Genomic DNA, 23,163 nt, shown 5'->3' with positions numbered 1-23,163 from the left:
AAGTGGTGTATCAGAAAAGAATTGATAAAGTTTGAGAGTCCGAATATCTGTCCCCGAGACATATTCCACCTTAAACTGCATCATCCTTGATCCCCCTTCAGCATGACCCAGTTTGGTTGCCCCTGTTGTTTTTTAAGATATTGTTGGACCTTTACAATGAGATCCAGGGGAAGAAGCATTAACTTTTTGTGTGTTTGCATTGAGATTCCTATAAACCATGCTTAAACTTTCATGGAAAATAATGTCTGCAGATTTAGTGTAAATCCAAGAAATATGCAAAATATTTGTCCTCAGTCAGAAGGGTCTCCCTGCTCCCTTTGACCCAAAGAGTTCTAGCAAAATTAGTTTCAAAACAATTTATATCTAAAAATTTTATGGTGTAGCCAAAGGTGCTTTTCTGGTCTCAGCTGTGTGTAGATTTAACCAGACCAACTTAGGACAGAAACCTCAATTAAATTTGATGAGCACACAGTGTGATTAAACGCTCACAGTTGACCAGCAACCCGCAAAGGCCACCGTCAAATCTAGAAGCTGCCAACTTTTCTGTAGAATTAGATGACAAGTTTCTGCCACCGGGTCAAATCTGACGAATTTCTTTGAGAGAGGGCATAGTCGAGGAGACAGTTTTCAGACTTTGTGCGCAGGTTTGGTTCATAGGTGACAGTTTTCAGAGCTGAATTGTCTGTTTGTATGGTCACGTGTTGGTAGCCAGGGGGGGTTGCTTCAAACACTTTGATAGGAAGTTCATAATCTGACAGTGATGTTGTCTTATCCTTCTGTTGCCTTGTGCTGTTAATCAAAATTGCTGTCAAATCGTGTCTGGCTCATACAGTTCAATTGATAATATTCTTTCCATGGGTTACTCTCGCACAGTGACATCAGCTAATATTGCATCTTCTCCGCAAATTCGCGTTTCCAAATTGAGACTCATGGACAGTCACTTTTATTGTATGCTAATTAACCCAGAAAATCAAATAATTAAATGAAGAAATTGAATACTTATGTACAGCAAATGTCTTAGTTTGAAAGTGATTTCAATTTGAAAAGTTTCATGGAAATGATCAGGAAATGTGACTGCAAGGTGTATTTTTGACTTTAGTACATTTAAGGTAGCGGTAAAGGCTAGAGCGTCAGTTATAAACTTCAATAAAACTATTAAAACATAAAAGTAGTCAACATTCTCTGTGGAATAAAAAAACTAGACATTTGGGGTCATAGGCATTGCAGAGTTATAGCCCGTTAAAACTTCTGAAAAACTGACCAAATAAGAGGAAGTTGGGGAGTCCTTAGTGTATTAACTGTGGTAGAGGTCCCCTAGCTTTTAAAAAAATGTTTGAAAAGGGAAAGTCATTTTTTACTGTTTTTCAGGAAAGTTTGACAAGGCAGTGGTTGCATTTAGAATGGGTGACTGCTATTGTAAATGTATTTTTAGATTCTTTGAGTGTCAAAGAGGTGTCAAAAGTGAGATTAACCAAAAAGACTGCTCTGTGACTTAAAAAGAGGGGTGCAAATATGGCTTGTTTTCAACATTTTTGACAGAATAACAGTTTTCCTACATAATTTATACCAATTTAATCCATCCTTTGAAATGAGATATGGACATGGAATCTTTACAGCCTATTAACAAGGTTACAGATAAGATTTGTACGGCACAATTTTCCTGTATTTGAAGTACTTTTTGAAAAATGACATTTTGAAATTTGAAAGAATTTTTAATAATTTTTGATATGTAAACCCATGTAAAATCATGAAAACAAATTTTATTTACAAATCCTGCCGTACAAATCTTACAATTAATAGAGTCAACATATTTATAACTAATTTGGTAATATTAATACTATCCAATTATTATTAAATTCAAATATGTAAAAAAAATATGAAAAATTAAATTTTAATATTGATTGGTGTCATATTTCAAAATCATGGCTACAAATATACAATTTTTATATTCTTTGGAGAAAGTATTAACTGAGGGAGTTATCCTGAAAATTTGAACTAAATATCTTGATTCTAACACTTGAAACTTGACATTAACTCTGAGAAAAGAATTGGTGCAAAAATAGCCTTTACTGCTACATTTAAAAGCACATTAACCCTTTTAGTGCCAAAGTCGACTTTTGTCTCCTGTATAAAATGTAAATTTTTGCAAATTTTTTCCGTTTTTTCCAAAATTTGATCCAAAATTGTAGCCAAAAAGTGATGTCCATCTAGTCCAAAATTGTCAAAAAAATTACAGAGAAATTCATAAAAGTTGGTAAAATTTTACACTAAAATTTTGGTGGGAAAATTTACAGCACTCAAAGGGTGAACTGCATGACTATTATACCCCTTCTGTGTTTATGTATTCCATTCTGTGCACACCGCAGACTCATCAATTAATTTTCTACCAGTTTTCTGTATAGATTTCTATCTACCTGGCTCTCAGTCAACCCGTCTTTCTTTCTTGCATACATCGATCTGCCTCTTTGACTGGAATACAGTATTGTACCGGTAGATGGCTTGGCCTTTCAGTGGGGCAGGCATCTGAGGTTAAAGAGCGCCACCAACCATCCAGTGGAGGCAATGTTATAAAGCAGTACACCTTTACTGTTAGGGTTTCCAATTGCATAGTAGGCCCTTGATGTACAACTTCAATGAAGTGTAAACAGTTGTACACACAAAACCTTTCCTTATGTATAACATAAAACACATCTCAAGCTGTTTTCAGTAGACAGAGAGTAGGTTTCTGAATGTTGTAAAATATGACATTTGTCTATCACAATGTTTAGGCCTTGTATACATGTATCGTATGTATGATTTGTCTGTAAAGTATCTTAGATATATTTCATTAAGTAAATCATGACAGAATATGACAATTTTGCAGATTTCTTCCAACTGTAACTTGATGAATGATATCCCCCTTGAATAACAACTTGAACTTCAAACACTGAATTCAAGATATGAAAATAAATGGTATCTAGGAGAATCTGTACTGAAAAGAGTCAACCTTGACTGTATTTGATTTTGGACACAGTTTTCCATAGTGTGTCGTTATTCTTAACCTAAAGATGCTTTCTTGTATGTAAGCATTCTTTTTTTCCAGTGTATATTTAAGTTGAAATTCACCTTCGAAGACAGATTTTCTTTCATTTTGAAATGTTGAACGAAATGCTTGATTAGAAGGGATGCATAAAGAGATATCTTTAATCAAGTCTGTGTACCGCGTCTGCTTCCAAGACATAGAACTGAAAAGCATCAGAAATTGATGATTATGTAAAGAGACAGTCAAGGACATAGACTGCCTATAGCGATCATCAACTGCTATGTTGCTCCACCGGCAGCTAGGTTGGCTCTGACAAGCACGCAATCAAGTCTAAAACTGAATTGGTCCTCTCTGGCTGCAGACAGTAATCTAATTATAGAAATGGCTCATTTGTTGGTCATTTTTTAGCCGTGGGCATGTCTGCCTTAGTTGTGTATGTGATGATGATAATGGTGGTGCTTGGATTTGTTCAGTTTGATCTGCTAGGGAAAATGATCAACTTGAAGTCAAAAGAGCCAGTTTTCTAATCCTGTGTGGGTTGCATCTGTACTTTGGCTCTTAATACAGCATTTGCTAGGTCTATGCTTTGGACGGCAAATTGTATCACAGTGATCTGTATGTTTTCAACAACCATCGAGGAATGTGTATCAGAATCATGTAGACTCTTCATGCTGTGCATCGGGGTAATTGACTGCCAGTGGAAGGAACAATTTAACATTCATTTACAAGAAGTGTTTACATCATTCATACATCTGCAACTGGTGGAAAATTCACATTAAAATCTTGTAGCAAGTACTTGGGGTAAGTGCTGAATTGGTACGACATCTGTCACAGAAATATCACACCAGCCAGCATGCATCGTAGTACTCCGTAATTGACCTTTTGAACTCTACTTGTGCTCCAGGGAGTGAGATTTGATTGTCACTCGCTGCAGATGTGTTGGGCTAGCTGTTCTGTGTATGTGGTCTCCCTCGACAGATGAGATGTGTGTTCATTCATGCACACACTCACATGTACATGTATGTGCAGATAACAGCCTCATTGATGGTTGAAGATGTATCGGAAGATGGTTTAGTGTCATTTTCAAATCCTGTTCTACAGTTGCGGATCCCACGTTGCTGGAAATTTCATCGATTCACGTCAAATCTGTGAGTTCTGTGAGCTGTTTGTAAGGCCTCCATGTTCTACAGATAAATTGGAACTCTGTGGTACTTGTTCAGGTAATATATATCATACACCTGATTGTATTCTGCATGAAGCATTGTGATGATGATGCTGATACTTATCGGCAGTGACTTTACAATTGAACAACCTGTGTTTTCACAACTGATCTTTTAATAGTGGCAACTTGTGTGTTTTTTCAACCAGCCTCTACACCCCTGAACACGCACACTAATAGCTATAAGCCTGGGGACATTCTGTTTCACCGTAACCGGCAAATGTACAATAACATGTACACGTACTGGCAGCTGTCACTCTCAATCAAAGTAGAATTCAGTTGTTGAAATTTGTAGATCCAACTGTACAGTTGCATGAAGATCTCCGTTCCCTTTCTGAGTTACTGTAAAGTCTTTGTAAAATTATACTCGGTGTACCTGCATACTTTGGTAGTTAGAACTGCCTAGCTTCTCATATGTTTCATATACTTGTGACTTTTTTCTGGTCAAATTTCTCTCACTTGTAGTCTGTTCAGTTCATTTAAACAGTCAATTGTAGAAGGCCTCTGAACAGCTTAAGGTAGTTCGTGCCTCAAAATTGAAAGCCTTAAACTGTTGCTCAAACTTTCCTCAAGCAAAGTTTTTGCTGTTCTTTCACCAAGTCAAGAAAAAAAATAAGGGGTCACTATGCAAATTTTGGTACAAATTATTTAATATTAATGATATTTGAAATTCAAAATGGCCGCCAACCCTGTGTTATCTCTATGGGGAAAATGAAATTCTAGAGTTTCACAAAACTAAACCAGTGAAAGTTTTATTTACCTCACAAGCTTCAAAATGAGCCCCATAAGTGGTACACCCAAAGAATATTGTAAAAGTTTGAGAGTGCAAGTATCTACTGTACATGTCCACAAGGCACATTTTACCTTAACATATGGATACAGGATATAATACTAGTTTCCTATTATCGTGTCCGAGTGTTTGAAAGCATAACTACCTCCAGCTCAATATATGTATATACAGCATTCCATATGTTTGCTTATCAAAAATGTTCCTTTTTTGCACACATGTTTTGTATAACTGATATCAAGTTTACGATTTCATCATACACCTATGTATATACAAGCAACCATGAATTCACATACTTATCAATCCATGCCTTTCTATTTACAAATGGAATGATTTTGCCATAGACTACATCTGTTCATCACCTTTCAAATGCACAAAATGAAGGCCAAGTGCATGATTTTTGAGTAAGCAAAGGATTGAAAATAGAAGTTTTTTTATACTGTATGTACTCTACAGCGCTGCTGAATATTTACTAATGATACTATACACATACAACATGTATGCCAATTTTCAAATCCGTAGTATGTAATTTGTCAACAATTTCATGCTAGTAATTTTGCATTAAAATTTTGACACCTTTAGCGCATATTGTACTAAGAGGCTATAGCAATACGTGTATTATTATAACATGCTTGTGATAGTGAGAGTTTATGTGTATGAATCCTTTAAGCGCCAAAGTCAATTTTTGTCGCCAATATCAAAATATACACAAGTCAATTTTTTTTCTAATTTTTGCTAAAATTTTGATAAAAATCTGAAGCCAATAAAACGTGATGTTTATTTGGTCCAAAATTGTCAAAAAATTGCGGAAAAATTCACAAAATTGGTAAAATGTTGCACTATAATTTTGGTGGGAAAAACTTCAGCACTCAAAGGGTTAAAGGAGGAGGGCATTATTCCAGGATTTGAATATGACCTGTATTTGAGATACATGTATGATGTGTGATTTTGATCAGTAGTAAATAATGTATATTACTGTTGTATAACATTTCAAAACGGAATATAACAATCACTTCAAAAATATGATATGGTGGTTTCAATAGGGTTCAAACTCATAACGTACTGTACCCAGTCACCTAGCGGAGAAGCCACAGAGAAAACTGCTCAGCCAAAATATCAAAGGCAAATACACATTTCATTTTTTGGAAGAAATAATGACTTATTTCTGAAATTACCACAAAAATTCTCACACTTGAGGGAGCCCATAAATGAATGTTATTTTTAGATTTTTTCAGCAGGAGTTGTATAATAATAGTGGCATATGGAATCAATTCAGATGATCAGTTGATGTGATGTCATAATTCAATGAGTGCAAAGACTTCTGGGCAGTTGTCATAATATGGACTACTGTAATTTGGAAATTTTCTATTGTAGATGTGAATGTAAATGACAAATTTGCATGATAAATTATTCCACTCGACTATCTTAAATTCAAACACTTATATGAATACCGTATCAAATTCGTAAATGGTGAGTCTTCAAGTTTTATGTACTGTGCAGCCCAGAAGGACATAGTTGTGATCTAGAATCAACATCACTTTCAGTTCAGAGCTTTGATAGTGCTCACCAAAAAGTCCTAGTTCTCATCTCATATGTGTACAAGATCTAAGAAGTTCTTGTCATAATGAATATACAGCAATGCAACATGCTTGAAATCATCTTGTCCTTGAGACGCTATCTGATGGACTCATCCTGTCTTGTCTTTTTTTTACTGTGACAATCTAATAAATAACAGTTTCTTCATACACTTGTAAAGGTGTCAGGCGTGAGTTGAGAGTGACGTTGATTCTTTTCAAATTGAATTCCTGTTGGTGTTGCTAACACGTCTCCTTTGCAAAACTCCCCTGATTGTGAGAAACGTGACTGAAAGACCATCAGCGGCAATTTGTATTCATTGAGCTTAGTCATCACTCACTTAGTATTCAGTCCACACAACACATATCCATAGAAGATGAGATGAGAGCAAGCAGGAAGGAGCATTGTCACATAGTGTCAAGTCACGGATGAGCCTCACTTTTATATCAACCCCAGTATCAAAATTATCGTCAAAAGTGTCCTCTTATCTCAAGGAGGTATTGCCTTATCACGTCAAATGTTTCTCCACAGTCTAATGGTGTGTATACCATGTGAGTATGCCTTTTCATATCTTTCATTACCGTGCTGCTTCCCACCAATAATTGATGTCAAAATTTTCACAGTTTCCACATATTACTGACAGGCAGAAATAATTAACAGAAGTATTTCTATATATTTCTGAGCATGAACTTATTTGTTTACAAATTATTTAATGTCCTTTAGATGTAATAATTTAGAAATTTTTATCAGGTGTTTTGTGATAAATTTTGCGATGAATTTTTCAGCCGTGCAGAAAATTTTTGTCATCACAAAATTCTTTCACTGATCAGGGTCAAAGTCATTCAGCAGTCACCTACAAAAGTTCAGGTGTATTTCTACCATCATAGTCAAGGAAATGGCAGCGACATTTTGAGACTGCACTTTGAAGGCAACCGCACATCGTCACCGCGTTCATTTGTATTCTCAGTCTCCGTAACCGTCAATGGTCATACATCAACAAATTAGAGATGAAGAAACCGCAGGGATTGCTCAATTATATGTATCATTCCCAGGCCACAGTGCTCAGCTTTATCATGTAGTCTGTGAGTCTACCTGACAGAAATACTCATCACATCTATGCGTCAGTGCAGACATCGCTGTGTATATCAATTCTTGTGTTGACTGAAAAACTTCACAGAAAAACGAATGGACAATATCTGTAACTTTTGAGAATATTTTGATTATTTTTGTCATGTAACAAGAGTTCTCTATGATCTTCCTAATATATGTTGAAACAAGGTGTTATTTGCGTCTCAAATGCAGCACATTGTGTGATTGTAGTGTTGGCAAGTGAATTCTGATATGATCTAGACGAGAATTCACTTGTCAATATGGACATAACACTCACTATACAGGCTGTTTTTACAAGTTAACATGATTACACAAGTAGATCAAAATACTGTTTGGCACACAGAACAAAACTAATGGATGGTGCATGGAAATTTTTCATCTAATGGAATTTGCATGTAAAGTATTAAAAAGGGACATTTACCTCCCCTTTGACAACTCTTTGGAAAAAAAAAAAATTTTGATCCGCCCAAAAACCAGACAATATGAAAACTTTAATAACTCAACAGGCTTCAAATTGAGTCAAGACAAGCAGTAGACTAGTGTGGTATTGTAAAAATTTGTAGAAATTCTACCTTGAAAGCCCAGCTGTGTCACCCAAACAGGTGTCACAGAGTTGGAGTGATGAACACTATCCTCTGCCTATCCCAAGATAATTATCAGATATTCTCAAAGGATCATAGAATACAGTACAGGGCTCATGCAGTGTTTTTGTGTACAGTACAAGCTCCCTCTGTAAGACATCCTGCTCAGATAAAAATAGCAATATTGCATATATTCTTTGTTGAATACTGTTCATTTATTTGACACATGGGATATTTAAGCAATAAAGCACACCCAGTGACGGTATACCACGAGATTTTGACCAGTTCACGACATATATGCACGAGTGATAGCGAGTGCATATATAAAGTGAACTGATCAAAATTGAGTGGTATACCGTTGCTGGGTGTGATTTATTGCTATTATATCATAACAGTATATTGAACTTCTGGGGTGGAACGTCAAAAACGGATTTTGACAGAGCAAATCAGCATCTTGTGAAAAAGTATGCCTGCAATGAATGTGTACATTTCTTGTCTATGATAGTTAGCTTTCCGTGAAAGACAATACCATAGGCTGTGTACCAGTGAGTAGAGACAAGGGTACATGCACAGTTTTATATGGCCAGTGACCATATCAATCACTTTGCTGTCCTCTTGTGTACATAAACCCTATCCACATGTGCAGCACCATATTTTACACATATGTGTACATTTTACATATATATGTACATAAACCCTACACACTTGCTCAGTTCCATATTTTACACATATGTATACATTTACCCTACCCAACTGCTCTGTTGCTCCTTTCTACCATATTTACACTCATATGATCCAAGGGTTCAAAAAAACCAAACAAGTACCTTACATATGTTATTTTACATACATGTAGGCATGCTCTCATTTTGTTGGATGCTTTAATCAAAGCTTCCGTATGAATAAGAAACAGGACTGAGCATGGTAAATGTGTTAAAAGTAAATTTTGGGGACAGAATTTAAGTAAACATATTAAAATTTTGATCACAGATGGCTATAAAAGTTAAAATACTATAGATTTTTTCAGTATAAATTTGTGAGTTCTGTTCCTCAGTCACTTGTGTACGCATCTTTCTTTAGAAAAGTAGGTGTACATGTTTTTCCTTGAGAGAAGAATTCAAGTCACACCATTCAATGCCAGCGCACATTTTCTAAGGTCACGTACAGTCAATCGGTATTCCAGTCTTGCACAGGGATGGCATTGACCAGTTGATGACTTCCTGTGACAAATTGTCTTTAGGTGGAAAGGTCACCTGAGGTCACCAGCCCAGTTCCAAGAGCTGTCTTGCATGTATCTTAGATTAGCTTACTTTCATTTCCCATAATTCCATGGTGTTGTCAATTATTAAACCACTCATCTAATGTTTTAATAGATATTTTGAGCGCCGGGATATGAAAGATGGAAGAGGTTATTTCCACGACATGAGATAACGCTGCCGTGAAGTAAATGCGTTTATCTTTTTCTTGTCGCATCTCTGACTGTATGCGTCGTGTAATTGAGGGAAAATACTTGCTCAGATACACAGTGCCATAGACGTGTACAATGTTATTAATTAGCTGCTTCTGATGTGGATAGCATGTCTGGCTGCCTGAAAAAATGAAAAACAAACAGGAAATTTAGCACTCTTACCCGATACATCAATTTGAATGACATTTGAATAACATACACTGTAGTTTGCTGCAACAGACATTTGAGTCTCTGGGTTCACAGTAATTCCATAAGTAGATACTGTTCATGTATATTTCATGACAGGTAGATTTGATGGCTGTATCATATGACTTTTATTTCAATCCACTCTGTATTATGTTACCCACATGTACTTTCACTTATTATATTACGTGTCCAGTATTTTATATGCTGGTAGTATGACCTTCATGGATACAACTGTATCACGTGTATCCTGTTTGTTTGATAAACTGTATCCTCAATATTGTACCTTGTCAGAATTGTGATAGAAAAGGACCTGTCGATAGTCTTACAGCATAACTCTATTATTGATAAACCCCTGCATAAAATCAACAGCACATATATTTAATCAATGTTCTATGTAATGCATCCTCTTTAAATATGAAGTATGCCTACCGGTATACCAATTAATCACAGGGGTGGTTGGTACTTAATAGGTTCCATTTAACTGTGGCACACTTAATATTTATTCTATGTGTTTACTCATCGGATTCAAATTTTGTTATTTTAATTCATTGAAATTCTGTTTTCTTATGAATATGAAGGTGCCTCTGTAATCTTTTAGTAATTCGGATGAATTTAATGTATGTCAGTTTAATGTGCATCAAAATATCTTATAGTGAAATATTGATATGTACGGTACAGAGCTGTGACTTTGACATTGAACTTGTTCACATCTCCTCAGGTAATCAAAGTTCCTCTTTCATGGCATACTATTCAACAAACCATAGTTCCTCCACAGTGGAGGGACTGTGAACAAACCAATGATTTGTTCAGACCCACTTGATTACCTAACACATTTTATGAAAAAAGGTCAGTGGATAATAAGTAAATGCAGTGGTTGCTAAGAGTTCCATCAAAACTGCTTGAGAGAAGTACGTTATTTGAGAATTACGGGGCCAGTGGCTGTGATTTCTGATGATTTTTTCACTCATTTTGTTTTTAATGTCAACTACCGTATTTTTTTCTTCTCCTCAAAGCATGTCGAGATACACAGTATTCAGCTTGTCAATTCAGCCAGTACATGTGTAGACTGCATTGTTATTGTTGATGAGTGAATTCTGGACTGGACTAAACAATAACAGTGCACTTTACAGGTATGGATGCTGTGTTTGCAAGCTGAATAACTGATGTTTTATCATGGGGTAAAACATGAACTTGCAATTGACATACATGTATAAATCAAACATTGTGAAAAATCACTAAAAGGATGGGACAGCTGCTGACCCTTTTAAGAAGAAATAATTGTAGCTTCCTGGTGGTGATCCTCTGATAATTGTAGACGCTGAGTGCAAGCTGCATGGTTGTTTGTTGAGTGTTTACTCAGCTTCAGTACATGGTCTTCTCAGGATTGAAATTGATGGTCAACTGGTGTTTCTTATCGATTTCCACAACAAACATATTAGCCCTAGTTCTGAAAAAAACCATAAGTAGAATTCGCTGTAATCTCTCCCCAAACACTGTGAGTGGCTAAAACCCTGATGCAATCAATGAAATGATCAGATCTGTGTTTGACTGTGTTGATGTAGACAATTGGTTTTTGTTGGTGGATAGATTACAATGAGTGTGTACGTTAGATTATAGGATGGATATCCTGGCTAATCCCAAAATCTAACACAGTTTTAGAAAGGTATATCATGTGTTAGGGTGGTACATGTGTGAAAAGCGAGTCTCAAGCTCATAGTGTTCCGAAGGAGATCTTGTTTAAAATCAATGAATAAAATCATAGCCTTGGATAAAATTTCACTTTATTTGATCCCCGCATCTTGTAATATTTGTACCATTACAAATTTAAACCCATAATGTCACTAGCACATGTATTCTGAAACCCTCATACATCATTGGAAACAAAAGTAAGTCTTTCATGGTACCTTACATGTATAGTTTTCCCATACAATGTATATCGTTCAGACGTAATATAGTTTGTGTGAGTGAGATTTTAAGGAAGATCACTATTGATAATTTTCTAACATATCATGGACTGAATTACAATGTATAAATTATAATATCAAAGAATAAGTCGAACTTAATACCTCCTAATATAATGTTAAACTTTTCTCACAATAGTAGGATCTTGAAGTGACATATAGACGTGTGTACACCATCCCTGATAACTTAATATGGTGGCGTCAAAACCAGAAAAATCAATTAGACTATTCCATTACGTGGAGAGCATGGGGTCAAGTGTTTGTTCAAGCTGTTCTGAATATTCTTATTTCCATCTGTTTCAAAATTGGATGATATTGAAAAAAATTTTCCTCACAATTGACAGTTGGCTTTGTATTCCATAGGGAATCAAGACAGATGAAATGCCCAGTGACAATGTAGTTATGATTGTTAACAAATTAATAAAAATGCTGATCAAAGTGGACTGCTGTTGTGACGTTGAGGGCAACCAGTGTTTGAAAAGTATACCTGCCTAACCAGTAGACACACTTCACAATATTATTAGTACAGTGTGCGGAGAGTAACTCCTGAAAACATACTTATGTATTTTGTATTGATCTATATTGATCCCAGCCCACTGCACTATCAAGTGACGTAAATTATGTCTTGAAAAAAAAATTAGCATTTTGCTGTACGGTATGATTATATTTACAAGTCCCATTTGGCACAGGCATTTAGTACGTAATCAATCTTTGGAAATGGACGCCACCATTTTCTAATCGCCGTGATAGCAGTATGAATCAACAGTATACTCAAACCGTCACCGTCACCACGCGGAGAATGCGCTTCAAACGAGGTAAAATCATAGTTATTGAGCCGTCTCTATGATACTTGCGATTTCAGTTGTCAACATATCATTATAAACGGAACACTCTTGCCAAGCCACTGCATGTTGTTTGTGTGTGACGCTGAAACCGATGGGCCCCATGCCAGGTTATAGTATGTAGGACATGTTATGCAGACGTGTAGTCTTGTATGGTGTGTACTTTGCTGCATGATTTGCAAAATTTTCCAGCAATTGACACTCCCAATTCACTGAAAAAGCTAAATTGACATATTTGAAATGAAAATTGTAGCTTACTTTTTTCCCAGAACCCTCACAGTAAAATTTTATTTTGAACACCAGGGGAAATGAGTAGCTTGCGTTACCTGTAAATTAGTCAGATTAATTGTGACATTTCAGTGCACACACGTCGGCAAGAATCAGAAAGCTTTATTTAATATTTAAAAGTCATATGTTTCATGGTGACATGAGAATTGGAAAGTTGTGGTGCCTTATATTATGATATTGACATTTCCCTGCAAAGGGTAATTTTAATTTCTGCATAATATTACTGTCGCCCTTTTACTGTATATCAGATAGGTAAGCATGAATAATCATACTGAATTGCTCTCAGGGAAATGTTCAGTGACACATTGTGAAGCAAGTTTTCAATAATACTGAGGCAGTCACAGCGAATTAATTTGGACGCATTGTTGTGGTCCCCCAAGCACTCTCATTTCATTTGAGATGTAATTTTGCCCTATTCACTGTGTAAATATACGCTTGATTAATAATGAATGAGTTTTGGTACTGCTTAAACACTGTTTTCAGTTCAGTGATCAGGCATAAGTGCGTGTGTGTTTCCTGGCATGCAAAGTCAGAGCCCATTTTTCTGGTCTTCAAAAATTCCAGGCGGACAGAAATCTTTGTAGGGAAAATCTGATGTGGCAATTTTAATGGCAGTAATGTTGTTTGTAGTGCAAGTACTGAACACTAAGTGACTGCTGCCATATTTGAAAGTGTTCAGGACTGAAGTTTTGAGAGATAACCGTACTTGCTCAGCAATTTTTTTTCTGTGATAGTCTGTCAGTTTAGGTTAGCATAGGTAAGCAATATTAATTGTATGATAAATGAATTACATGTATTTACATACATGCACACTTATGGATTATGAATTTAAATTTGTAACCTGTCTATTGACTCACTACCCTGGTTAGCAATCAGGAATACAATATGCCTTGCTCATGGTCACACCAACATGCTAGAGTCTCAAACTCACCATCCTCTGATAGGTAGTCTGCTACGCTAGCCGTAGAAAGTTCGTGGACTTACATGTACCATCCTCCTATATTGTGTCTGGTACCTTTAATACCCACTAGGCTGTAATGCTTCTGAAGTGGCTCCTTCTTCTTCACATTGTGGTTGTACCAGCTCACTGTTGTTGAAAACACGGGGAAGAGAGAATGGTCTTTGGATAATCTATAGTCCCTTGACTTTCAGAGACCCACAAAGCGTCCCCCGACTAAGGGGTTGCAGTCAGAAAATTGGAACAACTTACCTCAGTTATTGAACCACTCATTTGAGGGTGACTGTGATGTACATTGTGAATTCAAATCCGATTGAGAGTTTATCGACTTTTGGTTTAATACCAGCCCTGCATGCCCTCTTGCCCCCACACTACATTTCTGTATTTGTTCCATGGAAAAACTTCATGGAAAACACGTGACATGTACTTGACACACAAAACTTCCAGCTGTTCTTGAGCTCAGCAATTTTTCTTTGGAAGACACACTTGGAAGAATTATTACTTATGCTGGCTATTGTAGCTTTTTTCACATGTTCTCAGACATTTTAAATTTCTAAATTCGTAAATGTAGAAATTCTGTGAAATTTCAATCCTTTAACCTGTTCACCCCAATTCCCTGTAAACAGGTCCATACTCACTATTGATAACAATGGGTTTGGGTCATACCATGGTGGTGAAAGGGTTAATTGTATTTCAAGTTAGTTTTCATCCTACCGATGTTAGAGTTTCTTGAATATATCTGGAAATTGCTGGGGGAGGGGGGAATCATACCATTTTTTCCCAAAAACACACACTGGATAAGATGTTGTTGACATCAGCTGTCACAGAACACATCGGAAATTGTGTGAGAAACGTTTCATCCTGTCACTCTTTGCTGTGTTGTCAGCAACAAGAGGATTATCTGTCTGGATTGAAGAAATCAATCTTTGATGACATGTGGATGAAAAATGCACGTATATAAGTTAAATCCTCAACATAAATCATTCATCCAAATTTCCAGAACAAGCCAAATGATTTGCTGACATTGCAGAAACTGTACATGTCTTCTTGTAAACTTTGTTGGAAAGTTAAGTCATAAGATGCTTTTCCCAGTTATTTTGAGCTCACACCTATTCTGCTTTCATGGTCCCAAGAGTTGAATTTGGATCATGGCAATGCCTTACAGTGAAATATAAAGCTGTTAATACCATGAATCATTTATCAAGCATACAGCATAATTACTTGCTTTCAACTCAATATGTAGGGTAGAGTGTCCTCACTGAAACACATGTGATATCCCACTTCAAATTTTAACCCTTCACCCCATATTTACTTGTAGTATAGGTTCATCCACCCTGATGAAAATAATAGTAATTTATCAGAAGTGAGCAGGGAAAGGGCATGGGGTTGTCAAAAGGTAAATATGTGAGGGATCATTCAGTTTGTACATGTATGTACAAATCCTTTGATATAGCAAACAAACAGTGATATTGTTGCCGGACTAAACTATTAAGACAGAAACTCAATTTTTTAGAAATCTATATTAGTCACACACTATGTGAAAATCACAGAAACCACTGGAGATAAAAAGTTGCATGAAATAGTTTTCTGCAAGGGTATATGGACAGTATTTGCAAAAGAGTAAACTCAGTACAAGGTGCTAGTTGCCAGTAGAAAGTTTCTTCCAACAAATTTACTGGTCAAAAGGCACCACGGATTTTGATCCAGTGTCAGACATGGAAAATTGAGAAGATACTAGGAACTCATTGAAAAGTGATAGAAATATGGCAACATTAATAAGGCATAGCTTTGTCCGTGTTCATTTCCAATTAATTGATCAAGTTTTACACTTCACAATCAATAGCAGAGTAGAACAAAGGTGCTTAATTACAGTAACACCAGGTTAGACAATGCTCTGTTGTGCATGTCATGATAATTGGATAATATTTGACTCTTCACATGCTCAGTTTTTGATTCTCAGCTTTCATGTACACATATTCATAACCCAAATATTCAACAATCTCATAGTGTCAGTATACAAAACAAAAGTGTTTACATGTATTACTGTGAACAGTGCATATTGGAACATTTTGTGTCACAAGAAAAAATTGAGACAAGAGAAGATCTGTATTCTATATTATAACTTGAATATAGAGACAAGTGTGAATTTTCCATTGAAATTTGCAGTTTTTCATTTAAAGAAAAACTGAAGCAAAACTATCAATTAATTAGTAGACAAAAAGTTAGGATCAGATTGCAAATTTTAATTAAAAAAGCAATAGCAGATTTGCCATTAATGAAATGGAAAATTGCGTTTTACTTTTACGTTTCTCAGTTACAAACGCTTTAGAGTTATCTTTTAATTCAAACAGACTGAAATAAAATCTGCCATTCAAATTTTAATCAATATGTGTTTAGAAAGAAAACACGGATTCATAACCGGATATATGAAATAACAAAATACACATTCGTAAGTTAAGACTGTATTTTCGTATTAGCTTTCAAATTCAGATATAACAGGAATAAATTTAACTGTATAAGTTTGTACACGTAAATACTGGAATCATATAAGAGGTATTTGTAGATGTGATCTTTCATTGCTTATACCATACCGGTATATGTGTAGTCAGATATTTTATTGAATAAGAATAATAAGTGCTGCTACTGTGGTGCTTTAGTTTCCCTATCGAGTACACAGTGTAAATATCATGTTACCACTAATTGAATTGCCAATACCTGATGCACGTTTGGTTAAATCTGTAGCCAATAGCAGTTGTTCTGTTTGTCGCCAATGACCTTTTGACTCTTTGAAAATTGTTTCATACATGGCGGCCTCTTGATACCTTTCCATAAATTATTTGTTACACACTTAATTCATATACACAAATCAATGCAATACAGAATACTGAACTCAATGATTAAAAAAATCAGTCTTTATTGGAACTTTCAAGAGTGTATTGATGGTAACTGTATGTCATTGCACTGCCAGCGGTGGTTTTTTGCCATTTTATGTCTAAATAGCTATTTGAATTTCAGGCTAGACCTACAATGAACTCCAATTAAACTTAAATACACAGAAAAATCAAAATTAAAGTATATTGACACTGTGACATTTAAAGTTTGGCAGTAACTGCTGTTCCAAATGATGCTGTATTTTATATCAGTGTTTTATACATGTCAGTAAGTTTACCATATCTGTTGACCAATAATAATAACAGTGTAACTACATTCACAATCAGTAAATGTGAGCACCTGAGGTAAAATTGTAGTCTTTACAATCTTATTCAGAATGAAATGCCATGTACGGTATAACATTCAGCTACATCCGTAGTAGTTGTCCTGTAATTTCATCCAGGCCATCAAATTGATGGATGCCTCCGGCCAACATGGTATCAATTGCCTTGTAAAACATACACTTGATCTTTATGACATATGGACAGTGTAATGGGATGCAGTTTCATGCTGTTTGATCATTGTAAATCCGACTATCAATTTCCCTTCTTTAGATTCTGAAAATGTTTTCCCCTCGGCAAATATGCTGGCACAGTTTACATTTTTAAATGTCAGTCAAGACGACATGAAATAGAATGATAAGTGACAGCTCAGTCAGCTGTAGTTCATTTCTAAAATGCAAAGGCTACCGGTATATCCAACTGGAATAAACCAACCAGCTTTTGATATAAATGTCTTGGTAAAATTTCTTTAAGGTAGTATGCACCTCAAAAGTGAAAGACTTCAATTTTTGCTCAAACTTTCCTCAAAGAATCTTTCAACCATTCTCTTTCGAAATCAAGAATAAAAATTCATGCTGTTTGATCATTGTAAATCCTTACAATCAATTTGATGGCCTGGATGAAATTACAGGACAACTACTACGGATGTCGCTGAATGTTATACCGTACATGGCATTTCATTCTGAATAAGATTGTAAAGATTACATTGCAAATTTTGGTACTAGAGAAACAAATAATCCAAGATTTACCTATATTTTAAATTCAAAATGGCTGCCACCCCGTGTTAACTCTATGCAGAAAAATAAATTTTTCGAATTTCGAAAAACTAAGCTTGTGAAAAGTTTTCTTACACAAAGCGCTTTAAAATGAACCCCCACAACTGGTATATCCAAAAAGAATTGTAAAAGTTTGAGATTTTGAATATCTGTCACCCAGGCACATTCTACCTTAATGGTAGATTTTTCTTGGTTTTTCATACTACATTTATGTACAAACACACACTATTATTATTATTATTATCTGTTATTATTGTGAACATGTTACATTAATTTTGTGTTTGGGTTGTAATGGTTGTTGTTGCAGTTGCTGGCGTAAGTTACTCTACCATCATGGACTTTTTCAAAACAGTACACTCAGTGTGACAGTTTTCGGAAGACCTCAGTTTTCGGACATTTAGTACATGCTGTTAGCCACACTCACTTCGCTCCGTATCGATAGCATTTTACAGGTCATGTGACCTCATATTAAGTCAGGTGACACTGTTGTCCCGCTTTCGATAGTTTTTTGGTAGAAGCTATTGAGTTCGCTACGAGCGGTGGTCACAAATTGTCGTCTGACACCACGTCAGTGATACTGTCAACATACTGCCGTCAGGTCAAAGTAACTGAAATTTTGACTAAAGTCCTGATTTAGCATTGAATTTTGAATATGGGGAGAATAATGATTTTGAAAATATTCTTTCCATTGTTCGCTACGATGGCATGTAGTTTTAACGAAAACTGCGCAGTTGTTTCGAGAAAAAAAAGTACATTTGATGAACGTATGAAGTGTACAAGTTTTCGGACAGACAATATTTAGCATAATTGTGTAAACGTAGTAAGTTTTTTGCTTACCGTTAAAACTGACTAGTGAATCAGGTAATAATTCATATGATGAAATATACTAGGTATTTTTATTATATAATGCCTGTGCGATACTAATACAAACAAAATATGCAATGGAAACAATTATAAGTAATACTCACTGAACAAACTTAGCGAAGTTAGCCACACCGTACGATACAAGGTGCCGAAAGCAACACACACAGAAACAGCCCGTGTCCGATATCTAAGCGCTGTACACGTTGAAATATAGTTTAGTCGTCCATGGATTAAGCATAACTAATTATCATCATTCTTATATACAGTTTTCTAAACACATCGAAATTAAAAATCGGTGGTTTGAAGTTTCAAATTATCAATACTTAGCTCCTAATCACATTCCAAACACGACGACCGATTTCTGGGATTGCAGTCCGATTACTACGCCCTCAACATGGGGTCAAACTTTGGCAACTTTGACCCCGAAATACCACTCCCGTTGTGTCAACTGAGTTTGAGGATAACGACAATAAAGTTTTGAAAGGTATTGTAATAAGATTTCGTACTGCTGGTCATTTACGAAACAACTTTTGGGCGAAATTCACTACCCTGTCCGAAAACTGTCACACTGAGTGTCTATTGGTATTACTGACCTTCTTTAATGGTTGTAAGATGATTATTTACATGTATTTTAACTTGGTGCAGACATTGCTGTGTTCACAGGAGAATTTGAACAGCACTCTTTCCCAACATATTTCAATTTAAGGTACAATGTACCTCAGGGAGAGATATTCAGACTATCAAAAAAGTTTGCAGTACTTTTGTGGTCTACCACTTGTGGGGGCTCAAATTAAAGCTCCTTGAGAAAGAAACATTTCCGCTAAGTTTTTTCAAAAATCGAAAATTTTGTTTCTCCCCATAGAGTTAACGCAGGGACAGCAGTCATTATGAATTTCAACTTATCGGTAAATGTTGGTAATTTGTTTCTGTAGTACCAAATTTGGCAATGTGACCCTGATTTTTCTTCTTGATCTGGCAATAGGATGGTTGAAAGTTTCATTGAGGAAAGTTTGATCAAAAATGTTAAGTCTTTCACTTTCTTGACGCATCCTATCTTAACCTTCATGTGTACGTGTATGAAGCTTGATGCATATGATCTGTACAAAAACAACTACATGCATGTGAAAAAATGAGCGAGTCATATTATTGTGGTGCGGTCCTGTCCAGTAAGGTATATGTACACACATACATTGTGACATCTGCATGATCAGTCTTTTCTGAGCTGTGCTTTTGCGTTGATCCCTCATACATGTACCTATTCATGCTTCTAGTTTCTCTGGTGATTTTCTGCTCTGAAAGGTCATGTTACCAGAAGCCATCAGTTTTAATCATTGGATACATCTGGATAATCCAAATGCACCCACAATATCTGATTAAAGAAATTTTAAATCCCTGCATTATTGATATTGAACATCCTGCCCACTACCTCAAGCATAAAGACAACAATTGGTACAATGTAAGGCGAAGGATTTGTTTATTCTTCATTCATATTAGTGTATTATATCTACACATATAATATTTTGAGAAATAATGCTTCTATCTTGAAGTTTGAGATGTGTTATTACCCAGTCTTACAATAATCGTAAGCTGTGTAATCTTATTTCTTCAAGATTGACAACAGAATGAGTGTTTGTACATAGCATTTAAAAAATTGCGGAGGGTATCTGCGTAAATAACTCTCAGGAAATATATTGGAAAAATGGTTGAAGATGTAAAAAAATTTACATGTTGCCTTGAATCAAGAAATTGTTTCAGTTTCCAAAACACTACCAACAATTACTCGTAATTGAGAACTTCATGTATACTGGTACACCTTTATGACATTAACAAGCACTGTCAATATTCCCAGCTTTTACAAAAAAACCCTGAAATACAAAAACTGGTCAAAAGAAGTAAAAGCTTGGACAGGTTTCCAAAGGTAAAGTTGTAAAAACAAGCAAAGTCGTGATCTGTTTCTTGCTGTAAAATGGTAAGGCAAAAACATGATGGGTTTCCACTGGTTGAGTTTTACTTGATAGTGTTTGTCGTATCTCATTGCTGATGCAAAGTTTAGTTTTAGTAGAAGGACAGACAGAACACTTAAATTGCAGGGCCATATATTCGGCAAAGTAGATAGCTTATCTCTTAAGACGAGATGTTTCAGGAAAATCATGTGATATTTTGTAATCTTTTGTAGAGATGGAGAAACAATGAGATGCCAGTTTTTGCATCAGAGTGTGTAATTTGATATAAAGTGTACATTAAACTTGGCGCACCAAAATTACCTTTCACAAGTACAAGGATTACATGTTGTAGATAAACATATCTGTTTTTATCCTTTCCTTGAAGATTCTTTCTGTAGCTATACATGTAATAATTGTTTCAGTTTGCAGTCTGCAACAATGCGCATAGCAATATGCCTGCAAAGCTAAATTATTTCACCACTGACTCATGTATTTTCAACTAGATGCAAGAAAAATTTATGAGATGTATATACAGATTTTAGGCTTATATAAAGAAATTTCCAGAAATTCTTTAGTCAAAGAGTTGTGAATTTTCCTAGTTAGAGGGCAAAAATGTGCATACAGTATCTATAGCAAAATTCAAATATTTTAACATAGTACCAGTACATTTTATGCTTTCACAGAATTTCCTGATGATATCATGGTAGAAATCTATACTTTTATCAGCAACTGCAAGACGTGGTAGTGTTGTTGACTACCATACTTAGAGAATTCTTTTGTATTTGAACTCATTATAGTACAGCACACTGTTTACTATTAGAATTTCAAGTAGAATCCAGTTATGCTTGTAGACAACAACTGATCGAATGGCAGGCATAAGGATTTCTAATTGTCATTACGTTCCTTTAGATTTCTGCAGCATTCAGAGGTGTACTTTTTTAATAGCTTTATTTGTTATTATATATGTATCTCAAAGAATGTAGAATCAGCTCTGGAATATCTTCATATAAATGTGTTAGAGTAATATTTTTTGAAATACATAAATGCCCGCCTAGTGGAATGTCCTCTGTACTTTATTAGGAAAAAGCAATATTTTTGACATGAGCATGTTTTCAAAAGACACTATTCTATCGGGATTCTATCCCTTTCAGTTCATCAGTGGTATTTGCATCTTCTGAGAGTAGCATAAATTACTTGGCCTCTGCCGAACAGTTTTTGGGGATGTTTCAGATATTTGCCATTATCCTCATAGATAAACAGTAATTTGCCATCAAAAGTGTCTTATTTCCCAATGGAAATTAACATGTGCAAAATTTCTAATGGAGACACTTACTCATAGTTGAAAGAACATGCTGAGAACAATTAATGATTCATCTTAAAAATTAATGTAGCATTGCGATAGATAAAGTCAGCACAGTCACCAGTGTAAATACTCTCCAATAAAACCATACGCATACATGTTTGTTTGTGAATGCATCATGATAATATGAATATTTTAGTGGCATGAGCAATTTTACAAAAGCCCAAAACTGACCTTAATTTTGTGAATTTAAAACAGAAAGTAGCTTGTGCCCAGAAACATGAGGAAATAGGCCTCGTAAATATTCAGATTCAGTTCCGATTAGCTTCATGGGAATACTGTATTTGTCCTTGAGGCTAATGCGAAAGTACTCAGACACATTGTAATCTTGCCCACGGCCATGATTCACAGTTAAAGGCAATTATTATGACATGATAATTCCAAATAACTTGAGTGCCCTCTTATCACACTTTACTATGCACAGAGTGATTAGCTCATCCAAGCCATCTAAACAAAGCGGCCATTTTGATTTCGGTGTCTAGTTCATGTGTAAGACAAACACACAGCTGTTTCTGTACATGCACAAATGTACTCAAATAATTTGATTTTTATTGGCACAGCTAATTATATGAAGCTGATGTATAGATATGAAATCCATAAATCTTAGGTAAAACCTGATGTTTACATACTAAAACTTTACAAAAAAATTATGAACAAATCATGTAATACAATGGACAAATTGCAAGACGATAAAGCAACAAGCATGAAAGAATGATACATGAACCGCTAGTTTTAAAATTCAAAAGTGACAGCAGCTCTTTTAAAAAAGTGAGCACATATCTTGCCAAATTTCTGTACCAGTTGTACAAATATGACCTGATTTCCAAAGCAGGAATCAGCTTCCGAAGTAACTACCAAATGCAATTAATGTATATGCCAGAAGACATTCCGACACTCTCTTCAGAAAACACGGGGAGGAAGTGTGGTGTTAAATTTTAATCTTTGTCGTTCAGAGTTTTGCCTCCAGTTTATTTCAAAATCCTCAAGTTGTCTTCCCCAAGAAAACCAGGAACA

At 35.5% G+C, this 23,163-nt stretch overlaps 1 protein-coding gene across 19 annotated transcripts in view; it reads left to right on the top strand.

Moving 5' to 3' along the window:
* The window catches only part of LOC139133557 (dystrobrevin beta-like), a 119,981-nt gene that overhangs the window by 56,719 nt on the left and 40,099 nt on the right, over positions 1-23,163 (top strand). The window contains exon 1 of one of the 19 annotated variants that reach the window (XM_070700284.1): positions 3,978-4,242. The exons of 12 other annotated variants lie outside the window; for them this stretch is intronic. Coding sequence is in view for 4 of the 7 variants with exons in the window: in XM_070700265.1 (XP_070556366.1) it covers positions 12,661-12,721 (61 nt within the window). In the remaining 3 variants the exon portion in view is untranslated. Of the gene's footprint in view, positions 1-3,977; positions 4,243-6,930; positions 7,155-12,616; positions 12,722-23,163 lie in introns of those variants that run through there. 6 more of the 19 variants (XM_070700283.1, XM_070700273.1, XM_070700269.1 and 3 more) reach the window with 6 other exon arrangements.

Source organism: Ptychodera flava, chromosome 5, assembly GCF_041260155.1.
Source record: "Ptychodera flava strain L36383 chromosome 5, AS_Pfla_20210202, whole genome shotgun sequence".
Taxonomy (NCBI): Eukaryota; Metazoa; Hemichordata; class Enteropneusta; family Ptychoderidae; genus Ptychodera; species Ptychodera flava.
This window is presented reverse-complemented; position numbering and strand designations above follow the sequence as displayed.